Source organism: Callionymus lyra, chromosome 7 (assembly GCF_982586985.1).
Source record: "Callionymus lyra chromosome 7, fCalLyr1.hap1.1, whole genome shotgun sequence".
Classification (NCBI taxonomy): Eukaryota; Metazoa; Chordata; class Actinopteri; order Syngnathiformes; family Callionymidae; genus Callionymus; species Callionymus lyra.
In genome coordinates this window covers 359324-381774 of record NC_141824.1, presented here as the reverse complement: position 1 = coordinate 381774, position 22451 = coordinate 359324, and the positions used below count along the sequence as shown (strand labels likewise).

At 44.1% G+C, this 22451-nt stretch overlaps 1 protein-coding gene across 1 annotated transcript in view; it reads left to right on the top strand.

Moving 5' to 3' along the window:
- The window catches only part of drd2a (dopamine receptor D2a), an 82916-nt gene extending 61659 nt beyond the window's left edge, over positions 1 to 21257 (top strand). The window contains exons 2-8 of the mRNA XM_087795771.1: positions 2277 to 2577; positions 12267 to 12376; positions 17753 to 17889; positions 18284 to 18483; positions 18813 to 18899; positions 19439 to 19811; positions 20469 to 21257. Of these exons, the coding sequence (XP_087651897.1) occupies positions 2302 to 2577; positions 12267 to 12376; positions 17753 to 17889; positions 18284 to 18483; positions 18813 to 18899; positions 19439 to 19811; positions 20469 to 20665 (1380 nt within the window). The 5' untranslated portion in view covers positions 2277 to 2301 and the 3' untranslated portion in view covers positions 20666 to 21257. The remainder of the gene's footprint in view (positions 1 to 2276; positions 2578 to 12266; positions 12377 to 17752; positions 17890 to 18283; positions 18484 to 18812; positions 18900 to 19438; positions 19812 to 20468) is intronic.
- The last annotated feature ends 1194 nt before the right edge of the window (positions 21258 to 22451 follow it).

The following is a 22451-nucleotide window of genomic DNA, read 5'->3' as shown; positions in this document are numbered from 1 at the left end:
TGATGATACAATAGAGTCACACATCACAACAACACACTGACGATACAATAGAGTCACACATCACAACAACACACACACTGATGATACAATAGAGTTACACATCACAACAACACACACACACTGATGATACAATAGAGTCACACATCACAACAACACACACACTGATGATACAATAGAGTCACACATCACAACAACACACACACTGATGATACAATAGAGTTACACATCACAACAACACACACACACTGGTGATACAATAGAGTCACACATCACAACAACACACACACTGATGATACAATAGAGTTACACATCACAACAACACACACACACTGATGATACAATAGAGTCACACATCACAACAACACACACACTGATGATACAATAGAGTTACACATCACAACAACACACACACTGATGATACAATAGAGTTACACATCACACACACACTGATGATACAATAGAGTCACACATCACAACAACAGACACACACACACTGATGATACAATATAGTCACACATCACAACAACACACACACTGATGATACAATAGAGTCACACATCACAACAACAACACACACTGATGATACAATAGAGTCACACATCACAACAACACACTGATGATACAATAGAGTTACACATCACAACAACACACTGATGATACAATAGAGTTACACATCACAACAACACACTGATGATACAATAGAGTTACACATCACAACAACACACTGATGATACAATAGAGTCACACATCACAACACACTGACGATACAATAGAGTCACACATCACAACAACACACACACTGATGATACAATAGAGTCACACATCACAACACACACACTGATGATACAATAGAGTCACTCATCACAACACACACACTGATGATACAATAGAGTCACACATCACAACAACACACTGATGATACAATAGAGTCACACATCACAACACACACTGATGATACAATAGAGTCACACATCACAACAACACACTGATGATACAATAGAGTCACACATCACAACACACACACTGATGATACAATAGAGTCACACATCACAACAACACACTGATGATACAATAGAGTCACACATCACAACAACACACTGATGATACAATAGAGTCACACATCACAACAACACACCGATGATACAAAATAGTCACACACCACAACAACACACTGATGATACAATAGAGTTACACATCACAACAACACACTGATGATACAATAGAGTTACACATCCCAACAACACACTGATGATACAATAGAGTTACACATCACAACAACACACTGATGATACAATAGAGTTACACATCACAACAACACACTGATGATACAATAGAGTTACACATCACAACAACACACTGATGATACAATAGAGTTACACATTACAACAACACACTGATGATACAATAGAGTCACACATCACAACAACGCACTGATGATAGAATAGAGTCACACATCACAACACACTGACAATACAATAGAGTCACACATCACAACACACACACTGATGATACAATAGAGTCACACATCACAACACACACACTGATGATACAATAGAGTCACACATCACAACAACACACTGATGATACAATAGAGTCACACATCACAACACACACACTGATGATACAATAGAGTCACACATCACAACACACACACTGATGATACAATAGAGTCACACATCACAACAACACACGGATGATACAATAGAGTCACACATCACAACAACACACTGATGATACAATAGAGTCACACATCACAACAACACACTGATGATACAATAGAGTCACACATCACAACACACACACTGATGATACAATAGAGTCACACATCACAACAGCACACTGATGATACAATAGAGTCACACATCACAACAACACACTGATGATACAATAGAGTCACACATCACAACAACACACTGATGATACAATAGAGTCACACATCACAACACACACACTGATGATACAATAGAGTCACACATCACAACACACACACTGATGATACAATAGAGTCACACATCACAACAGCACACTGATGATACAATAGAGTCACACATCACAACAACACACTGATGATACAATAGAGTCACACATCACAACAACACACTGATGATACAATAGAGTCACACATCACAACAACACACTGATGATACAATAGAGTCACACATCACAACAACACACTGATGATACAATAGAGTCACACATCACAACAACACACTGATGATACAATAGAGTCACTAAAAAAGGTGTAATCTTCTATCTAACACTGAGTGTTTCTTCAGGTCGTGGCTTCATCACTCACAGCTCATGGATGTCTTAACACAGTTTGCCTTCAACGACTCACTGGACAACGGAACATGGCGCTTCAACGCGACGGACGACGAGCACAAGCATCCGTACAACTATTACGCCATGTTGCTCACGCTGCTCATCTTCGTCATCGTCTTCGGCAACGTGCTGGTGTGCATGGCTGTGTCCAGAGAGAAGGCTCTGCAGACCACGACCAACTACCTGATCGTCAGCCTGGCAGTGGCTGACCTTCTCGTGGCCACGCTGGTGATGCCCTGGGTCGTGTACCTGGAGGTAAGTCGACAATCGTACTCACACTGTGACAGAAATAAAGTGACTTGCCCTATTCCTCGCACACGACACACGCCCTCGTCTCCAGAGCAACAACCTGCTTCCATCGCATGTTCCTCATGTGGAGATAAAGTGTTTTACTGTAAAAAGAACAACATGTATAGATGAAGGGATGAAGCACATGTCTCGACCACTTATTCAACCACATTTATTTCTGTCAGAAGGTGCATCAAGACTGACACCTGTCACTCAGTTCAGGTCAGACGTAAATATTTCCTCCTAATTTCCAAAGAGCTTCATTTTGCACGACTCGTGTCCGGTGCTGCTGATGAGAAACATCGACGCTGCAGAGATGAGATGAAAAATGATCCGCGGCTCAAGATCGATGCAGGAAGTGATGTCGCTTCACAACGATTCACGTTTACCGTCCGAGGCTTCAGGTCATCTGGAGAGAAGACTGTAAATGTTTTAATGTTTGAACCTCAAACAGATTCTGTTGTTATCAGTGGTTCGTGATCATGACGTGACTTAAGAATCAGACTTCTGGAGTCAAACTTCTGGAGTCAAACTTCTGGAGTCAAACTTCTGGAGTCAAACTTCTGGAGTCAAACTTCTGGAGTCAAACTTCTGGAGTCAAACTTCTGGAGTCAAACTTCTGGAGTCAAACTTCTGGAGCCGTGTATGGATAAGATTTAAGTCGTAACCACAATATAGTGAATAATATCCACAGATTCATTCCAAACAAAGGTGCTCAGAGTAGACAGAACCTCAGTCTTCCAACATGAAAACACAAGATGCTTCATGTCTTCATTATTTACATGTTTTTCACTCTTTCGTCTCGCCTCAGCATCACTTCATCAGCTGACGTCACTCTTAGCTCCGCCCACTCCAGCTCACTCAGAAATATACATATTCATATCAACCAAAACTCAAACAATCGTTTTCTACATAAACCAGCAAATCTATATTTAACATTAGTTTCACCAACAAACTGTCAAGATAACATTTGAACAACATATTGTCACAGTCTTAGTTTAATGTTGTATTTTTGATTTATTTTCTTACATTTGTCTTTTAAATTTCTAACAAACGTATGTTATCTTGTTTGTTTTCAAGCATTTTAAGAGAATATCACCAGAGAACAAATGTTTTTACAGCGTTTGATTGTGACCTTGAACTACTATGTTCGACTGATGTTTCCTCGTCATGATTCAATGTTTGTATCACGGAGAAACCCAGGCGCAGAGGTATTTGCATAGACTTGGTTTATTCCGTGGTGAAGGCAGAGGCGAGTCCAACAGTCCAGGAATCGGCAACGAAAGGCATATCAAGGGTTTGGCAAACTCAGCGTCAAGGGGCAGAAACAGGTCGAATAACAAACAAGGCAGGAAAGAGTCTTGTTGGGAAAAGGGTAAGAGACAGGGTAGGAATACTTAGAGGCAGGATACAGGTACTAGAAAATGGTGACGACAAGACAAGGACGTGACAGAGAGTGGAGGCTAAAGAACACAGAGGACCAATCAGCAGCAGCTGGGGGCGGGACTAACAAGACACACCTGGAACAATTACTATCAGACAGGTTAGACTAGCACAGACACAGAAGGGGGATTTCACAATAAAACCGGAAACACGAGGAGGAACATGTAGACTCATGACAGTTTGTGACAATATGTTGCAGAAATTACAGCTTTTTACCCAAATGTTAAACTTATATTTGAAATAGAAGGTTTGTCTCTTCAGGAGAGATTCACAGAATTCTGATCTTGAAAGTCTTGACGGTTGTTCTTGGGCGTCTTGGTTGTTCGCGGTCTGAGAGGTTGCGGGTTCAATCCCAGCAAGACACTTTACCCTGATGGCTCCTGATGGAAGAGCTGGCGCTCTGCGTCGCAGCCTACTCCCATCAGTGTGTGATTGTGTGTGAATGTGTGCCTGTCAAAGCGCCTTGTGACCCTGGTCTAGAAAGAATCTCTGCAAACATATTATTATCCAGGCTGGTTGATGTCTGTGTGGTACATGCTGGTAACTTGGTTACTTCTATTTAAACTAACCAGAAGTAGCAGATGTGAACATGGAAGTGAACGTGGAAGTGAACGTGGAAGTGAAACGTGGAAGTGAACGTGGAAGTGAAACGTGGAAGTGAAACGTGGAAGTGAAACGTGGAAGTGAACGTGGAAGTGAAACGTGGAAGTGAACGTGGAAGTGAAACGTGGAAGTGAACGTGGAAGTGAAACGTGGAAGTGAACGTGGAAGTGAACGTGGAAGTGAAACGTGGAAGTGAACGTGGAAGTGAAACGTGGAAGTGAAACGTGGAAGTGAACGTGGAAGTGAACGTGGAAGTGAAACGTGGAAGTGAACGTGGAAGTGAAACGTGGAAGTGAACGTGGAAGTGAAACGTGGAAGTGAACGTGGAAGTGAAACGTGGAAGTGAACGTGGAAGTGAAACGTGGAAGTGAAACGTGGAAGTGAAACGTGGAAGTGAACGTGGAAGTGAAACGTGGAAGTGAAACGTGGAAGTGAACGTGGAAGTGAACGTGGAAGTGAAACGTGGAAGTGAACGTGGAAGTGAAACGTGGAAGTGAAACGTGGAAGTGAACGTGGAAGTGAACGTGGAAGTGAAACGTGGAAGTGAACGTGGAAGTGAAACGTGGAAGTGAAACGTGGAAGTGAACGTGGAAGTGAACGTGGAAGTGAACGTGGAAGTGAACGTGGAAGTGAAACGTGGATGTGAACGTGGAAGTGAAACGTGGAAGTGAACGTGGAAGTGAAACGTGGAAGTGAAACGTGGAAGTGAACGTGGAAGTGAAACGTGGAAGTGAACGTGGAAGTGAAACGTGGAAGTGAAACGTGGAAGTGAAACGTGGAAGTGAAACGTGGAAGTGAACGTGGAAGTGAACGTGGGACTGAAACGTGGAAGTGAACGTGGAAGTGAAACGTGGAAGTGAACGTGGAAGTGAAACGTGGAAGTGAACGTGGAAGTGAAACGTGGAAGTGAACGTGGAAGTGAAACGTGGAAGTGAAACGTGGAAGTGAAACGTGGAAGTGAAACGTGGAAGTGAAACGTGGAAGTGAACGTGGAAGTGAACGTGGGACTGAAACGTGGAAGTGAACGTGGAAGTGAACGTGGAAGTGAAACGTGGAAGTGAACGTGGAAGTGAAACGTGGAAGTGAAACGTGGAAGTGAAACGTGGAAGTGAACGTGGAAGTGAACGTGGAAGTGAAACGTGGAAGTGAAACGTGGAAGTGAACGTGGAAGTGAACGTGGGACTGAAACGTGGAAGTGAACGTGGAAGTGAAACGTGGAAGTGAACGTGGAAGTGAACGTGGAAGTGAAACGTGGAAGTGAAACGTGGAAGTGAAACGTGGAAGTGAAACGTGGAAGTGAACGTGGAAGTGAACGTGGAAGTGAACGTGGAAGTGAACGTGGAAGTGAACGTGGATGTGAACGTGGAAGTGAACGTGGATGTGAACGTGGAAGTGAACGTGGATGTGAACGTGGAAGTGAAACGTGGAAGTGAAACGTGGAAGTGAAACGTGGAAGTGAACGTGGAAGTGAACGTGGAAGTGAAACGTGGAAGTGAACGTGGAAGTGAAACGTGGAAGTGAACGTGGAAGTGAAACGTGGAAGTGAACGTGGAAGTGAACGTGGAAGTGAACGTGGAAGTGAAACGTGGAAGTGAAACGTGGAAGTGAACGTGGAAGTGAACGTGGAAGTGAAACGTGGAAGTGAAACGTGGAAGTGAAACGTGGAAGTGAACGTGGAAGTGAAACGTGGAAGTGAAACGTGGAAGTGAAACGTGGAAGTGAAACGTGGAAGTGAAACGTGGAAGTGAAACGTGGAAGTGAAACGTGGAAGTGAACGTGGATGTGAACGTGGAAGTGAAACGTGGAAGTGAAACGTGGAAGTGAAACGTGGAAGTGAACGTGGAAGTGAAACGTGGAAGTGAAACGTGGAAGTGAAACGTGGAAGTGAAACGTGGAAGTGAACGTGGAAGTGAAACGAGGAAGTGAACGTGGAAGTGAAACGTGGAAGTGAACGTGGAAGTGAACGTGGAAGTGAACGTGGAAGTGAACGTGGAAGTGAACGTGGAAGTGAACGTGGAAGTGAACGTGGAAGTGAAACGTGGAAGTGAACGTGGAAGTGAACGTGGGACTGAAACGTGGAAGTGAACGTGGAAGTGAAACGTGGAAGTGAACGTGGAAGTGAACGTGGAAGTGAACGTGGAAGTGAAACGTGGAAGTGAAACGTGGAAGTGAAACGTGGAAGTGAACGTGGAAGTGAAACGTGGAAGTGAAATGTGGAAGTGAACGTGGAAGTGAACGTGGAAGTGAACGTGGAAGTGAACGTGGAAGTGAAACGTGGAAGTGAACGTGGAAGTGAACGTGGGACTGAAACGTGGAAGTGAACGTGGACGTGAACGTGGAAGTGAACGTGGAAGTGAACGTGGAAGTGAACGTGGAAGTGAAACGTGGAAGTGAAACGTGGAAGTGAAACGTGGAAGTGAAACGTGGAAGTGAACGTGGAAGTGAACGTGGGACTGAAACGTGGAAGTGAACGTGGAAGTGAACGTGGAAGTGAAACGTGGAAGTGAACGTGGAAGTGAACGTGGAAGTGAAACGTGGAAGTGAAACGTGGAAGTGAACGTGGAAGTGAACGTGGAAGTGAACGTGGAAGTGAAACGTGGAAGTGAAACGTGGAAGTGAAACGTGGAAGTGAAACGTGGAAGTGAACGTGGAAGTGAACGTGGGACTGAAACGTGGAAGTGAACGTGGAAGTGAAACGTGGAAGTGAACGTGGAAGTGAAACGTGGAAGTGAACGTGGAAGTGAACGTGGAAGTGAAACGTGGAAGTGAACGTGGAAGTGAACGTGGAAGTGAACGTGGAAGTGAAACGTGGAAGTGAAACGTGGAAGTGAAACGTGGAAGTGAACGTGGAAGTGAAACGTGGAAGTGAATGTGGAAGTGAACGTGGAAGTGAACGTGGAAGTGAAACGTGGAAGTGAACGTGGAAGTCAAACGTGGAAGTGAACGTGGAAGTCAAACGTGGAAGTGAACGTGGAAGTGAACGTGGAAGTGAACGTGGAAGTGAACGTGGAAGTGAAACGTGGAAGTGAACGTGGAAGTGAAACGTGGAAGTGAACGTGGAAGTGAACGTGGAAGTGAAACGTGGAAGTGAAACGTGGAAGTGAACGTGGAAGTGAAACGTGGAAGTGAAACGTGGAAGTGAAACGTGGAAGTGAAACGTGGAAGTGAAACGTGGAAGTGAAACGTGGAAGTGAAACGTGGAAGTGAACGTGGAAGTGAAACGTGGAAGTGAACGTGGAAGTGAACGTGGAAGTGAAACGTGGAAGTGAAACGTGGAAGTGAAACGTGGAAGTGAACGTGGAAGTGAAACGTGGAAGTGAACGTGGAAGTGAACGTGGAAGTGAAACGTGGAAGTGAACGTGGAAGTGAACGTGGAAGTGAAACGTGGAAGTGAAACGTGGAAGTGAAACGTGGAAGTGAAACGTGGAAGTGAAACGTGGAAGTGAAACGTGGAAGTGGAACGTGGAAGTGAAACGTGGAAGTGGAACGTGGAAGTGAAACGTGGAAGTGAAACGTGGAAGTGAAACGTGGAAGTGAAAGGTGGAAGTGAAACGTGGAAGTGAAACGTGGAAGTGAACGTGGAAGTGAACGTGGAAGTGAAACGTGGAAGTGAACGTGGAAGTGAAACGTGGAAGTGAAACGTGGAAGTGAAACGTGGAAGTGAAACGTGGAAGTGAAACGTGGAAGTGAACGTGGAAGTGAAACGTGGAAGTGAACGTGGAAGTAAGGTAAGGTAAGGTAAGGTAAAACTTTATTGATCCCTCAGGAGGTCTCCTTTGGGAAATTGTTTTTTACCAATAGCCAGCAATTTTTCATAAACAATAAAAAATAATACATAAAAAATAAAATAAGAAGAACATAAAGAGGAAGAACAAGATGACACAATCTAAGTCTAAAGACAAAGACAAAGGACATAGGTCAAGGAAAGAAAAACAACAAAGACAAAGATACAAAGACTAACATGGAACAGAACATCCAGATACTTTCACTCCACTCCTGCCCCCGAACTCAGAATTGTACAATTTAATAGCCCGAGGGATGAATGAGTCCCTGAGTCTATTTGTTTTGCACCTGGGTAGGAGCATTCGTGCACTCATTCTGCTTCTCTGCTCACTGATGACAGTGTTCAGAGGATGACTGTCATCATCCATGATGGACAGTAGTTTGTTCAGTGATCTCCTCTCAGCAACTGTCACCAGTGAGTCCAGCTTCATTCCAACCACAGAACCAGCCCTCCTGATCAACCTGTCCAACCTGTTGACACTCCTCTTGGACACATTTCCACCCCAACACACCACAGCATAGAACAGGACACTGGCCACCACAGACTGGTAGAACATGCAGAGGAGCTTCTTGCAGATGTTAAATGATCGAAGCCTCCTCAGAAAGTACAGTCTACTCTGAACCTTCTTATACACATGGTCTGTGTTGCAGGACCAGTCCAGTTTACTGTCCATCCACACACCGAGGTACTTATAGTTGTCCACTATCTCCACCTCGTTGCCTCTGATGGACACTGGACGTGGAAGTGAAACGTGGAAGTGAAACGTGGAAGTGAAACGTGAGAGTGAAACGTGGAAGTGAAACGTGGAAGTGAAACGTGGAAGTGAAACGTGGAAGTGAACGTGGATGTGAACGTGGAAGTGAAACGTGGAAGTGAACGTGGAAGTGAAACGTGGAAGTGAAACGTGGAAGTGAAACGTGGAAGTGAACGTGGAAGTGAAACGTGGAAGTGAACGTGGAAGTGAAACGTGGAAGTGAACGTGGAAGTGAACGTGGAAGTGAACGTGGAAGTGAACGTGGAAGTGAAACGTGGAAGTGAACGTGGAAGTGAAACGTGGAAGTGAACGTGGAAGTGAACGTGGAAGTGAACGTGGAAGTGAACGTGGAAGTGAAACGTGGAAGTGAAACGTGGAAGTGAAACGTGGAAGTGAAACGTGGAAGTGAAACGTGGAAGTGAAACGTGGAAGTGAACGTGGGACTGAAACGTGGAAGTGAACGTGGAAGTGAAACGTGGAAGTGAACGTGGAAGTGAAACGTGGAAGTGAAACGTGGAAGTGAAACGTGGAAGTGAAACGTGGAAGTGAAATGTGGAAGTGAACGTGGAAGTGAACGTGGAAGTGAAACGTGGAAGTGAAACGTGGAAGTGAAACGTGGAAGTGAAACATGGAAGTGAACGTGGAAGTGAACGTGGGACTGAAACGTGGAAGTGAACGTGGAAGTGAACGTGGAAGTGAAACGTGGAAGTGAAACGTGCAAGTGAACGTGGAAGTGAACGTGGAAGTGAAACGTGGAAGTGAAACGTGGAAGTGAAACGTGGAAGTGAACGTGGAAGTGAACGTGGAAGTGAACGTGGAAGTGAAACGTGGAAGTGAAACGTGGAAGTGAAACGTGGAAGTGAAACGTGGAAGTGAAACGTGGAAGTGAACGTGGAAGTGAACGTGGGACTGAAACGTGGAAGTGAACGTGGATGTGAAACGTGGAAGTGAAACGTGGAAGTGAACGTGGAAGTGAACGTGGAAGTAAAACGTGGAAGTGAACGTGGAAGTGAACGTCGAAGTGAAACGTGGAAGTGAAACGTGGAAGTGAAACGTGGAAGTGAAACGTGGAAGTGAAACGTGGAAGTGAACGTGGAAGTGAAACGTGGAAGTGAACGTGGAAGTGAACGTGGAAGTGAACGTGGAAGTGAAACGTGGAAGTGAAACGTGGAAGTGAAACGTGGAAGTGAAACGTGGAAGTGAACGTGGAAGTGAACGTGGAAGTGAACGTGGAAGTGAACGTGGAAGTGAACGTGGAAGTGAGCGTGGAAGTGAAACGTGGAAATGAAACGTGGAAGTGAAACGTGGAAGTGAAACGTGGAAGTGAAACGTGGAAGTGAACGTGGAAGTGAAACGTGGAAGTGAACGTGGAAGTGAACGTGGAAGTGAAACGTGGAAGTGAACGTGGAAGTGAAACGTGGAAGTGAACGTGGAAGTGAACGTGGAAGTGAAACGTGGAAGTGAACGTGGAAGTGAAACGTGGAAGTGAACGTGGAAGTGAACGTGGAAGTGAAACGTGGAAGTGAAACGTGGAAGTGAAACGTGGAAGTGAAACGTGGAAGTGGAACGTGGAAGTGGAACGTGGAAGTGAAACGTGGAAGTGGAACGTGGAAGTGAAACGTGGAAGTGAAACGTGGAAGTGAAACGTGGAAGTGAAACGTGGAAGTGAAACGTGGAAGTGAAACGTGGAAGTGAAACGTGGAAGTGAACGTGGAAGTGAAACGTGGAAGTGAACGTGGAAGTGAAACGTGGAAGTGAACGTGGAAGTGAAACGTGGAAGTGAACGTGGAAGTGAACGTGGAAGTGAAACGTGGAAGTGAACGTGGAAGTGAAACGTGGAAGTGAAACGTGGAAGTGAAACGTGGAAGTGAAACGTGGAAGTGAACGTGGAAGTGAACGTGGAAGTGAAACGTGGAAGTGAACGTGGAAGTGAACGTGGAAGTGAAACGTGGAAGTGAAACGTGGAAGTGAAACGTGGAAGTGAAACGTGGAAGTGAAACGTGGAAGTGAAACGTGGAAGTGAAACGTGGAAGTGAAACGTGGAAGTGAAACGTGGAAGTGAAACGTGGAAGTGAAACGTGGAAGTGAAACGTGGAAGTGAAACGTGGAAGTGAACGTGGAATCTTTTTGCAGTTTTACTGTTGATGTGAACGACTGAGACATCTTCCATACCTTTTATGTTGCTGCGACATCTGAACTTAAAGGACAAGAAAACATGATTCAAAGCTCAAAGGTTTGATCGATTGAAATGTCAATCAAACTCAACTGTCATTATATCTCTGGTTAAATCCCAAATGGAGCTGATGACTCAAATACTAGAACAAAAATCAGAGAATGAAAAAAAAACAAATAAACAAATAAAACAATTCTATATTTCTATATCTCAACTTTTTTTGTATAAGAAAAAATAAACATCTAAATATGCTGACGTCAGGATCAGACATGTCTGCAGCAGCGCCCTCTACTGACGAACACTTCCAGAACATCGATCCAACTGCAACATAACACAGTTAAAAACAAATTACATCTTTGATTCAAACTTAAAAACTGGAATGAGTAAAAAAGAAGAAATTGTTTCTGTTTTTCTGTCGTGGCTCTTCTGTTTCTACGTTTGTTATCTTTCTAAATGGAAACAGACTCGATCAATCTTTCCTGCTCTTAAGTCAATCGTATTCCTGATCAACACTTGACTGCTTTTGACTCATTGATTCTCGGGTCCCAATGATTACGTGGAGGAAGTTACTGACGTGTGTCACGAACATGTTGACGATGAGAAACCATCTCACGTCTCCGGGATCTCAGCCTCACATTGTTCGGAGCGAGCTTCTGTTTCGTCGCCTCAGACGCTGAAGCAGTAAAAACCTTTTATTCAGCAACAAATCTTATCAAGAGACTCTGATGATCCAACATCCTGAATAAGTTAATAAAGGCCTCGTGGTCTGAGCCAACGTTTGTGAAGCTTCAGACCCGAAGGAGCAACTGTGAGATTGTAGCATCAACGCATGTTTTTGTTGAAGTCAGTGACTGTGAAGATTGTTCCGTGTGAAGACCATGATGGATGTGGTTGTGCAGGTGGTGGGCGAGTGGAGCTTCAGCAAGATCCACTGCGACATCTTCGTCACCCTGGACGTGATGATGTGCACGGCCAGCATTCTCAATCTTTGTGCCATCAGCATCGATCGGTGAGTCACACATGGTCGTTACTCCGACTCCATCACATTTCAATACTTTTCAGAGGAATCTCGAGCTTGTGTACGACGTTCCAAACATTCTTGGCATGAACTCGCGGTGGAACCTGAACACGGCGCTTTTCCAACAACAGTTTTCTTGGAATTGTGTTTGGCTTTTATTCTGATTTTCCGCACGACAGCACTTCCATCTCATGAAGGTGGTTACGCCTGGACGCTGAATAATCCTGAGACAAATTGTTGTGTATTTCAGATGATTGCTGTGCGAGTGCCTGAAAAATTAGCATTTAAATGGCGTTCACATGGCATGAATGTTTAGATAAACACAGTATCACCAGGACAGCGTTTGACGTTGTTCCAGGTAAAAAGATAATGAAGAAATATTCAAACAAATGTTTGTTTTATTTTGTCTTCACGTGACACATTTAAATACAGGAGGAGATTAAGGTTTACACGTGTTTTATTGAGCGCACACTGCAAATGAAATGATTTTTGAAGGATTATTCAAGACTGTGTAGGTTCAGGAAACCTTCAGAGCTGAGATCACATAAACAACTAATGGTATTTCCTGAGAGTGAGCCTCGTCTTTAAAAACCCACTTGACTTTACATCTTAAATCTTCCTAAATTCATTACATGGCAGATCAATGCAGGAGCTTCTATCGAACGACATGCATTTCCTGGTAATTACAGCACGTCCAGTAAAAAGCTCCAGTCAAGGTCACGTGATAAGATGGTTTCTTGCAGACAACGAGTCTCCGTCCAAACGTCCAGTGATCCTTAAAAGTCTAAAATGAAATGACTTGAAAATATCAACAAATACTTGTGAATGTTCACGTGTCGAGCCACAGACGTAACCTCTTGTGTACTTTTTCTTTTTCTTCTTCTTCTTCTTCTTCATCTTCATCTTCATCTTCTTCTTCATCTTCTTCTTCTTCTTCTTCTTCATCTTCTTCTTCTTCTTCTTCTTCATCTTCATCTTCTTCTTCTTCTTCTTCTTCATCTTCATCTTCTTCTTCTTCTTCATCTTCATCTTCTTCTTCTTCTTCTTCTTCTTCATCTTCTTCTTCTTCTTCTTCTTCATCTTCATCTTCTTCTTCTTCTTCTTCTTCATCTTCATCTTCATCTTCTTCTTCTTCTTCATCTTCTTCTTCTTCTTCTTCTTCATCTTCTTCTTCACGTGAGTGGAGGTGTGTGAGAGGAGCAGAGAGTGAAAGGTCTGAGAAAGTGTGTTTTTTCGGGCTCTATCTATATCTTTCTTTCGTATATAACTTAGTAAATGTTATAGTTTCACTTGGTGAAGGGTGTTATAAGAATCTTTTCGTTTAAAAGGTGTTTTTTGCCGACCAGGCTTCACCTGGTCGGCGTGTGACGTCACTATGGTGGTAACGGGTGATTTCACCGGGTTGACTAGGAAGCACGGCGTCAAGGTGGGCGCCGGCTCCAGGTTAGCCCTGGAGGAGGTAGCACTGGCGGTGGGGGAGAAGGTTGGTCACGCCAACATTAGATCGGCAGCACGGATGAACGGTGGTGTTGTTCGTGACCAGACTGGATCTGGCGAATCGTCTGGTGGAGGAGGGGATCGTGGTCGGCGGGGTCCTGGAGCAGGTTCAACCTCTGGTTCAGCCTGCGACACGGGTCCTGCTGTCGAACGTTCCCCCTTTCATCGGCGACGAGCTGCTGGTCCGAGAGCTTTCCAGACACGGAAAGGTAGCTTCTCCGTTAAAGAAGATCGTGTCTGGATGTAAGTCTCCGTTGTTACAGCACGTCGTGTCGCACAGGCGACAGACGTTTATGATCCTGGACAAGAAGGACGAGGATCTGGACATCAAGTTCGTTATCAAGGTGGACAACTTTGATTACTTGATGTTCGCCTCGTCCTTGAATATGAGGTGTTTCAGTTGTAATGGGGAGGGACACCTGGCCAGAGCGTGTCCGCGCCGGCCCGAATCGGACCCGCCCGGTTCCGACGGACAGCGCGCCGCTGCCCCGGACCCCGGTCCATCCGGGTCCGGTGTGCGGCGAACTGCCGCGGGGCGATCCGGTCCGGGGGAGTCGGGTGGGGCTGAGCGGGCTGGAGCCGCGGACGCAACTCTGACAGGTGAGAGCGGTGACGTCATCGTAGTGGGCATGGGCTTAGTTATTTTTGGAATGATTTTAGACAAACGAAAAAAGACTTCACTTCGCTTCGACAGTGGTGGGATCATGGTAAAGTCCAGATTAAACTTTTATGCCAGCAGCACACTCTGAATGTCACACATCACGTATCTGAATCAATCAGAGATCTGGAGGATCAGATTGTGGAGCTAGAAGGGCTAGCCACAGAAAATCGAGGGTATATTGAAACCCTCAAAAGTAAAAGGCTAGATCTAGCCAACCTGCTGGACACCAGGGTCCAAGGAGCCATGGTCCGGGCCAGGATGAAGAACATCAAGGAGATGGACGCCCCGACTGCCTTCTTCTTCGGCCTGGAGAAGAAACAAGGACAGAGGAAGCTCATCCACTGCCTACTGTCGGAAGACGGGCAAGAACTTACAGAACACTTGGAGATCCGGCAGAGAGCAGTGGATTTTTATCAACAACTGTACGCGAGTGAATATCGGGAGCAACATGAACTTTTTAATGACTTTTGCCAAGGTTTACCCAGGATCTCCGCTGAGGCCGATGAGCGGCTGGTGCGGCCACTCATGCTACCAGAACTCTACGCCGCACTAGCCAGCATGCCCACCGGCAAAACACCCGGCATTGACGGCCTCAGCGTCGAGTTCTACAGAGCCTTCTGGGACATCGTTGCTCCTGATATCATGGACGTTTTTAACGAAAGCCTGGATTCCGGCTTGCTTCCTCTGTCCTGCAGGAGGGCCGTCATCACCCTCCTGCCGAAGAAGGGAAACCTCCTTGATATAAAGAACTGGCGTCCAGTCTCCCTCCTCTGCACGGACTATAAGATCCTCTCCAAAACCTTCGCCATCCGGCTGAGGGAGGTCCTGGAGGAGGTCATCCACCCGGACCAAACGTACTGTGTTCCTGGCAGGTCGATGGCAGACAACGTCTGCCTCATTCGAGACGTCCTGGAGGTCTCCAGTTCATCAGACACCGACATGGGCTTGATCGCATTAGATCAAGAAAAGGCGTTCGACCGCGTTGAGCACGACTACCTGTGGAGAGTCATGGGTGAGCTTGGGTTCAGCGAGGGTCTCATCGCCAGATTCCAGGTACTGTACCGTGACATCGAGAGTGTGCTGAAATTGAACGGCAGCTTGTGTGCACCTTTTAGGGTGCATAGAGGTGTTCGGCAGGGCTGCGCTCTGTCGGGCTCTATGCACTCTCCCTGGAACCCCTTCTTCATAAGATCCGCGGGAGTGTTCATGGTCTGTTTTTACCGGGTTTTAATAGAAATGTAGTTTTATCTTCATACGCCGATGATGTTGTTGTTTTAACAAAAGATCAGCAGGATCTCAATGCACTTATCACTTTAACCGATGACTTTTCCACCATGTCTGCTGCGAGGGTGAACTGGGGTAAAAGTGAGGCCGTATCTTTGAACGGTTGGCGGGACGGCCCCCCAGTTCTACCCCAAAACTTAGCATGGAAAAACGACGGTTTTATATACCTTGGCGTGTTCTTAGGAAACGAAAAATATGAAGGAAAGAACTGGGATTGTGTTTTAGAGAAAATTGAAGGAAAAATTGCAAAATGGAAATGGCTACAAAAAGAAATGTCTTTTAGAGGAAGAAGACTGGTTTTAAACAATCTTGTGGCGTCACTGCTGTGGCACCAACTCACTGTGTTAAACCCTCCCCCCGGCCTACTCGAAAAAATACAGTCAAAGATGGTCGACTTCTTCTGGGGAGGGTTCCATTGGGTGCCACAGTCAGTCTTGTTTTTACCTCGTGAAGAAGGGGGCCAGGGCCTAATCCACCTGGCCAGTAGAACTGCCACTTTTAGACTTCAGTTTGTCCAGAAGTACTTGACCAGTCCCTCAGGCTTGGTGTGGAGGGATGTGAGCAGCTGGATTTTAAAGCGTGTCAACAATCTGGGGCTGGACACAGCTCTGTTTTTTACAGATTTTAATCTTTTAAGTCTTAACAATGTACCTCCTTTTTATCAGGGTGTTTTTAAAGCGTGTTCGCTTTTTAAATGGAGCCACAATCATGTTTTTAACTCTCTGCACTGGTTTTTAAAGCAGCCACTGATCCACGGAGCAAGGCTAGACATCAGCAGCAGTACTTTACCTGGGCTGACGGGGGCGCTGGTCAGAAGCAAGACCATATCCTTGCAGCAACTCGTGGACGCTGTGGGACCGGCGCTCTCGGACGCCCGGGCTGCCGGGACATTACTGGGGATACGCTCCGAGAGGTTCGCTGGGAAATCACTGGACGAGTGGAACAAAAGGATCACGGCTCCAGAAAGAACGTTACTCCACCAATACACGGACGGCGGGATGGAGCCGGACCCAGCGGACCTCTTCCCGGACCTGCACCTGAGCCCTGAGGTCCGGGACAACGACAACAGCCCACTCCTGACCACCACGGACAGACACGTTCTAACTGTGCACAAAGCCACAAAGAGGAGTTTTTATGTGAACTGTGTCAAGATTTTAAACCAAAAGACCCTTGTACGACGACCGACTGACACATGGACTGACAGACTTGGGGACTGGGGCCCACAGTGGAGGTCACTGTACAAGCCACCACTGAGAAAGAGAACAGGTGACCTCCAGTGGAGGATTTTACATGGGGCGATCGCAAGTAAATCTTATTTAGCACGTTTTAACCCCGGGGTCTCAGACGGGTGTCCATTCTGCAGCCAACCAGAGAACACCTTCCACATCTTTAAAGAGTGTGGGAGGCTGGCAGGGTTTTTTAATGTTTTAACTGTTGTTTTTAGTCTTTTTAACCTGGTGTTCTCTGTCCCTGTTTTTATAGGCGGGGTCAGATACACCAAAAAATACAAAGAAAGAAGCCAGATCCTCAACTACCTGGTGGGGGAGGCAAAGATGGCGGTGTATCTGACCCGCAGGGACCAGCTGCAGAATGGACACTCGCTGGGTGTGGTGGCTCTGTGGAAGCAGAACATTAGATCCAGACTGAGGCTGGAGTTCTGCTTCCACAGAGTCTCCAACAACACAGAATTGTTTTTTACAAAATGGGGGAAAAATGGACAAATTTGTGCAATGAAAGAAAATACACTACAATTTGCACAATGGCTCGACTGAAGAGTCGCACATGTCACTTTGGATGAAAACTTTGTAAAGAACTTTTTGCAATAAAGTTATTTTAAAAGTCAAAGTCTTCATCTTCATCTTCATCTTCATCTTCTTCTTCATCTTCTTCTTCATCTTCTTCTTCTTCTTCTTCTTCATCTTCAGCTACACGGCGGTGGCGATGCCGATGCTGTACAACACTCGCTACAGTTCCCGCAGACGTGTCACGGTGATGATCTCCGTGGTTTGGGTTCTTTCTTTCGCCATCTCTTGCCCACTCTTGTTCGGCCTGAACAACACAGGTAAGGTCAGTGTGAGGGTCACAGAAGAAACATTGAAATGACTCAACAAACGAGACCAGTTTGTAAAACCTGTTGATGAACTTGTTGAAGCTCAGACGACGATTCTAATGGAGTTTGGTTGTCATGGAAACAAATGTTCAATGTTGATCTAAGAGTCTTCAGAAAAGTCCAGACTAGATGGATCTTTGATCTCCAACCTTTCCTCGAGAACAATCTTGATTAAAGAAGGTGTTCAAGTGAAAACTGAGAGTTAAAGGTACAAAGAGGGTAAGAGATGGAGGTGAAGAGAAACAAGATGGAGGAACGAGTCTGCAGGTCAAAGAACAATCTTCACTTCCTGTTCGCTGCTCATTAAACTTCTTCTTCTTCTTCTTCTCGTTCTTCGTGTTTCCAGCGACTCGTGATGCGTCTCTATGTGTGATCGCCAACCCAGCCTTCGTGGTTTATTCCTCCATCGTGTCCTTCTACGTTCCCTTCATCGTCACTCTGCTGGTCTACGTGCAGATCTACGTGGTCTTGAGGAAACGTCGAAAACGTGTCAACACTAAACCAAAGCAGCGAGTGTGTCAGGCTGCAGATCCAGATGTGCTGAAGGTGAGTAAATAACACAGAAAAAAGTAAAACTATCAAAAATTATATTAGTCATTTTCTGATTTTTAAACAATTTTGAAGCTTTTATTTCAGTAAATTTTTATTCCAAACATTTCAAATTCTAAATCAGTTCATTTGTTTCCAAACAAGTGTTGACCTTGAATGTGTGAAGGATGTTGGATATAAATGACAAGATCAAGAAGGACCAGGAGGTTTTAACCATGAACGTCACCAGCAGGATGAGCTTCATCTCTTAACAGGAACTCAACAGAGACGATGATATGAAACTCTCAGCCTTGAGTCGTGAACCGACAACATTTCTTTGGTTTCAGGATAAATGCACTCATCCAGAAGACGTGAGGTTGTGCACCGTGATCCTCAAAACCAACGGGAGTTTCCCCGTCAACAAGAAGAAAGTGGTACGTTTTCATTCTTGTCCTTCGATACCGTAGGTTTACTTCAGGCTTGGGGTCACGACCTTCACGGAAACATCTGATCAGACATGACTTTTCTATTGTGGCGTCCGTTCAGAAGATTTATTCTTTTTGTCGTTATTTAAAATATGGATATTTGAGGTTTGAGACTCAAGGTGTTTACTTATCAGCAAACGTTTGTAAATTCAGCTCAATGTAGACCCAGAAGTGTCAACATATGTTCAGACACGAACACAAGTATCTTATCACATTAAGGACTTTAACTTCCTGCCATCGAAGCATTAAAAAAGGGGGAAACATTAACATTTTCAACAAAAAAAAACAAATAGTATTTAGTATAATTTTACCAATGAAATTTCTAAAATGTTGAAGTTTGAATGAATATGTCTGATCCTAAATCAATCTAATTCTAGGTTAAATAACCTGTTTAATTGAATCAAAACATTAGACACGTTTAAACAAGAGCTTGTGAAATGGACCGAATTTGAATCCCTTGATAAAAACATGTGAACCTTCTCTTGCAGCTCTTCATCAAAGAAGTGACCCATGAGGTGGTGGAAGACCTGGAGCTGGACGAGCTCAACCACAGCAGCCAGAGGCAGCAGAAGCAGAGGCAGGACAGTCTGGTCGACACGCCGGCCACCAGCCACCAGCTCGTGGTCGCCGACAGAGCCGACGCCAGTCCGTCGTCCTCGCCGCCCGACGCCAGCCAGAGAGCCGAGCAGAACGGAGACCCGTCCAAGGAGCCTCTCAGGGATCCTGCCCCGGTGGCCAAAGTCTTCCAGACGCAGGCCTTACCCAACGGAAAGACTCAGTCTTCGCTGAAGGCCTTGAGCAAGAGAAAGATCTCGCAGCAGAAGGAAAAGAAAGCCACGCAGATGTTGGCCATAGTTCTCGGTAAACATAACAATGTTTGGACACAATATTCTTGCATGTTCAACACTTCAGATGAAACACTGTTTCATGGCCGTAGATTCGTCCGGATGTTGATCAATAACCACCAAAATACTTGTTTCAGGAAGTAATGAAATCAGTTTCTTCAGAAATAGAATAGAAGAAAAACACACAATAACTAGTTGTAAGTTAACTCAGTAACTCTACTATGTTAGTGAGGTTGGTGAACACGAACGTGACATATTTGATAAAATACTTTTGTCGACGACTATCATGTATCAAAATATAAAAATTGATCATAAAAAACAAAAGTATACGACACTCTTTTTGTATCTTAACACTTTCCAGGGGATTATTCTTTGGGATCATATTGGAAACAAATAATGCTAATAAGAAATTCTAGTTTTATGCATCAATAATGCTTGAATGTTGGATTATAAAATAAAACCTCAGTGATTTTATTTACTGCTACCTGAACATGTATTTGAGATGGTAATTATGAATATAGAAACATATTAAGGAATCTATTATTATTATTATATTCCCTCGACATGTGTTTTCTTTACAGCAGGTTTGCGCCTCTTTAACTAGAATCACAAACTTGAACGTTCTCCATGAAATCTTTGTGTTGTCAGTAAAGTTGTGATGTTTCCTCCTCAGGCGTGTTCATCATATGCTGGCTGCCGTTCTTCATCACACACATCCTCAACACACATTGCAGCAGCTGCGAGATCACGGCTGAGATCTACAACGCCTTCACCTGGCTGGGCTACGTCAACAGTGCCGTGAACCCCATCATATACACAACGTTCAACGTGGAGTTCAGGAAAGCGTTCATCAAGATCCTGCACTGCTAGACTGCAGACAACGACTGTGAAGGAAAAATACCTCATGCGAGAGAAAAATACTTTTTATGATGCCGAGTGACTGAAAATGTATCGTAAGAGATTTTTGCTCTTGATGTGAAAAACTTTTGTGGAGTCACGCTCTCCGAACATTAGAATGTAAAAGAAGAAATGTCTGTAACAACGGCTTGTTTCACGGGAGAAGTCAAATGTGTCGTTGTGTGTTAATGACGGAGCCATTTGTGTTCATCACACACATACACAAGCTATTTATCGTGAGAACTTTTGTTTTGAAAAGGAATCTTTGCTCAAATCATGATGAATATCCAGTCAGTGTCCATCGCAGTGTTAAGAAAGATTTGTGAGCTCTTAAACTTAAATCATGAATTGGAATGTGTGTTTACAGCAGTATGGATTGTGGTTATGCCAATATCCACAGATTTGCAATTTTATAATTGAATAACTTGTGTTGTTTCTTCTCATCCTTTTCTGTACATACTGACACACTCAAACAACACATTCCATGTACTATATGCCTGCGATTTAGGTGTTATGCATGCTACACTGCTCCTTCTCATCATATGTATGTTGAGCAAAACATGACTAAATATTGTCCAATAAACTTCGGAGACACTTTCAAGTGCCATATGAAAGTGAGTCACGGTTTCTTACTCTCATCCAGCAATTTGTTTTAAACAAATTCAATATTTTTTAAAATTTTATATTATTACTTTACTTTTCTTTTTTTTAAAAAAAAAGCTAATCCTGATCTTAACATCATTTTAATAAAACAATTTTTAACCATAATCAAACAATCAACTTGTAAGTAAGTAAGTGATGGTTATTTCCAGCACCTTTCTAGACCAGGGTCACAAATAACATAAACAATCACCAACAATACACAGTAAAAATATGTAATTAAAAAGATCAAGACTTAATAGACAAACTCAGGAGTTCCAGAAAATTAGGGAAAAGCTCAAATCAAAGTGTGTTAAGATGTTTCTTGAAGAAGTCAGTAGATCATCAAACACAGATGTTTCTTGAAGGAGTCAGTAGATCATCAAACACAGATGTTTCTTGAAGGAGTCAGTAGATCATCAAACACACATGTTTCTTGAAGGAGTCAGTAGATCATCAAACACAGATGTTTCTTGAAGGAGTCAGTAGATCATCAAACACAGATGTTTCTTGAAGGAGTCAGTAGATCATCAAACACAGATGTTTCTTAAAGGAGTCAGTAGATCATCAAACACAGATGTTTCTTAAAGGAGTCAGTAGATCATCAAACACAGATGTTTCTTGAAGGAGTCAGTAGATCATCAAACACAGATGTTTCTTAAAGGAGTCAGTAGATCATCAAACACAGATGTTTCTTGAAGGAGTCAGTAGATCATCAAACACAGATGTTTCTTGAAGGAGTCAGTAGATCATCAAACACAGATGTTTCTTGAAGGAGTCAGTAGATCATCAAACACAGATGTTTCTTAAAGGAGTCAGTAGATCATCAAACACAGATGTTTCTTGAAGGAGTCAGTAGATCATCAAACACAGATGTTTCTTGAAGGAGTCAGTAGATCATCAAACACAGATGTTTCTTGAAGGAGTCAGTAGATCATCAAACACAGATGTTTCTTAAAGGAGTCAGTAGATCATCAAACACAGATGTTTCTTGAAGGAGTCAGTAGATCATCAAACACAGATGTTTCTTAAAGGAGTCAGTAGATCATCAAACACAGATGTTTCTTGAAGGAGTCAGTAGATCATCAAACACACATGTTTCTTGAAGGAGTCAGTAGAT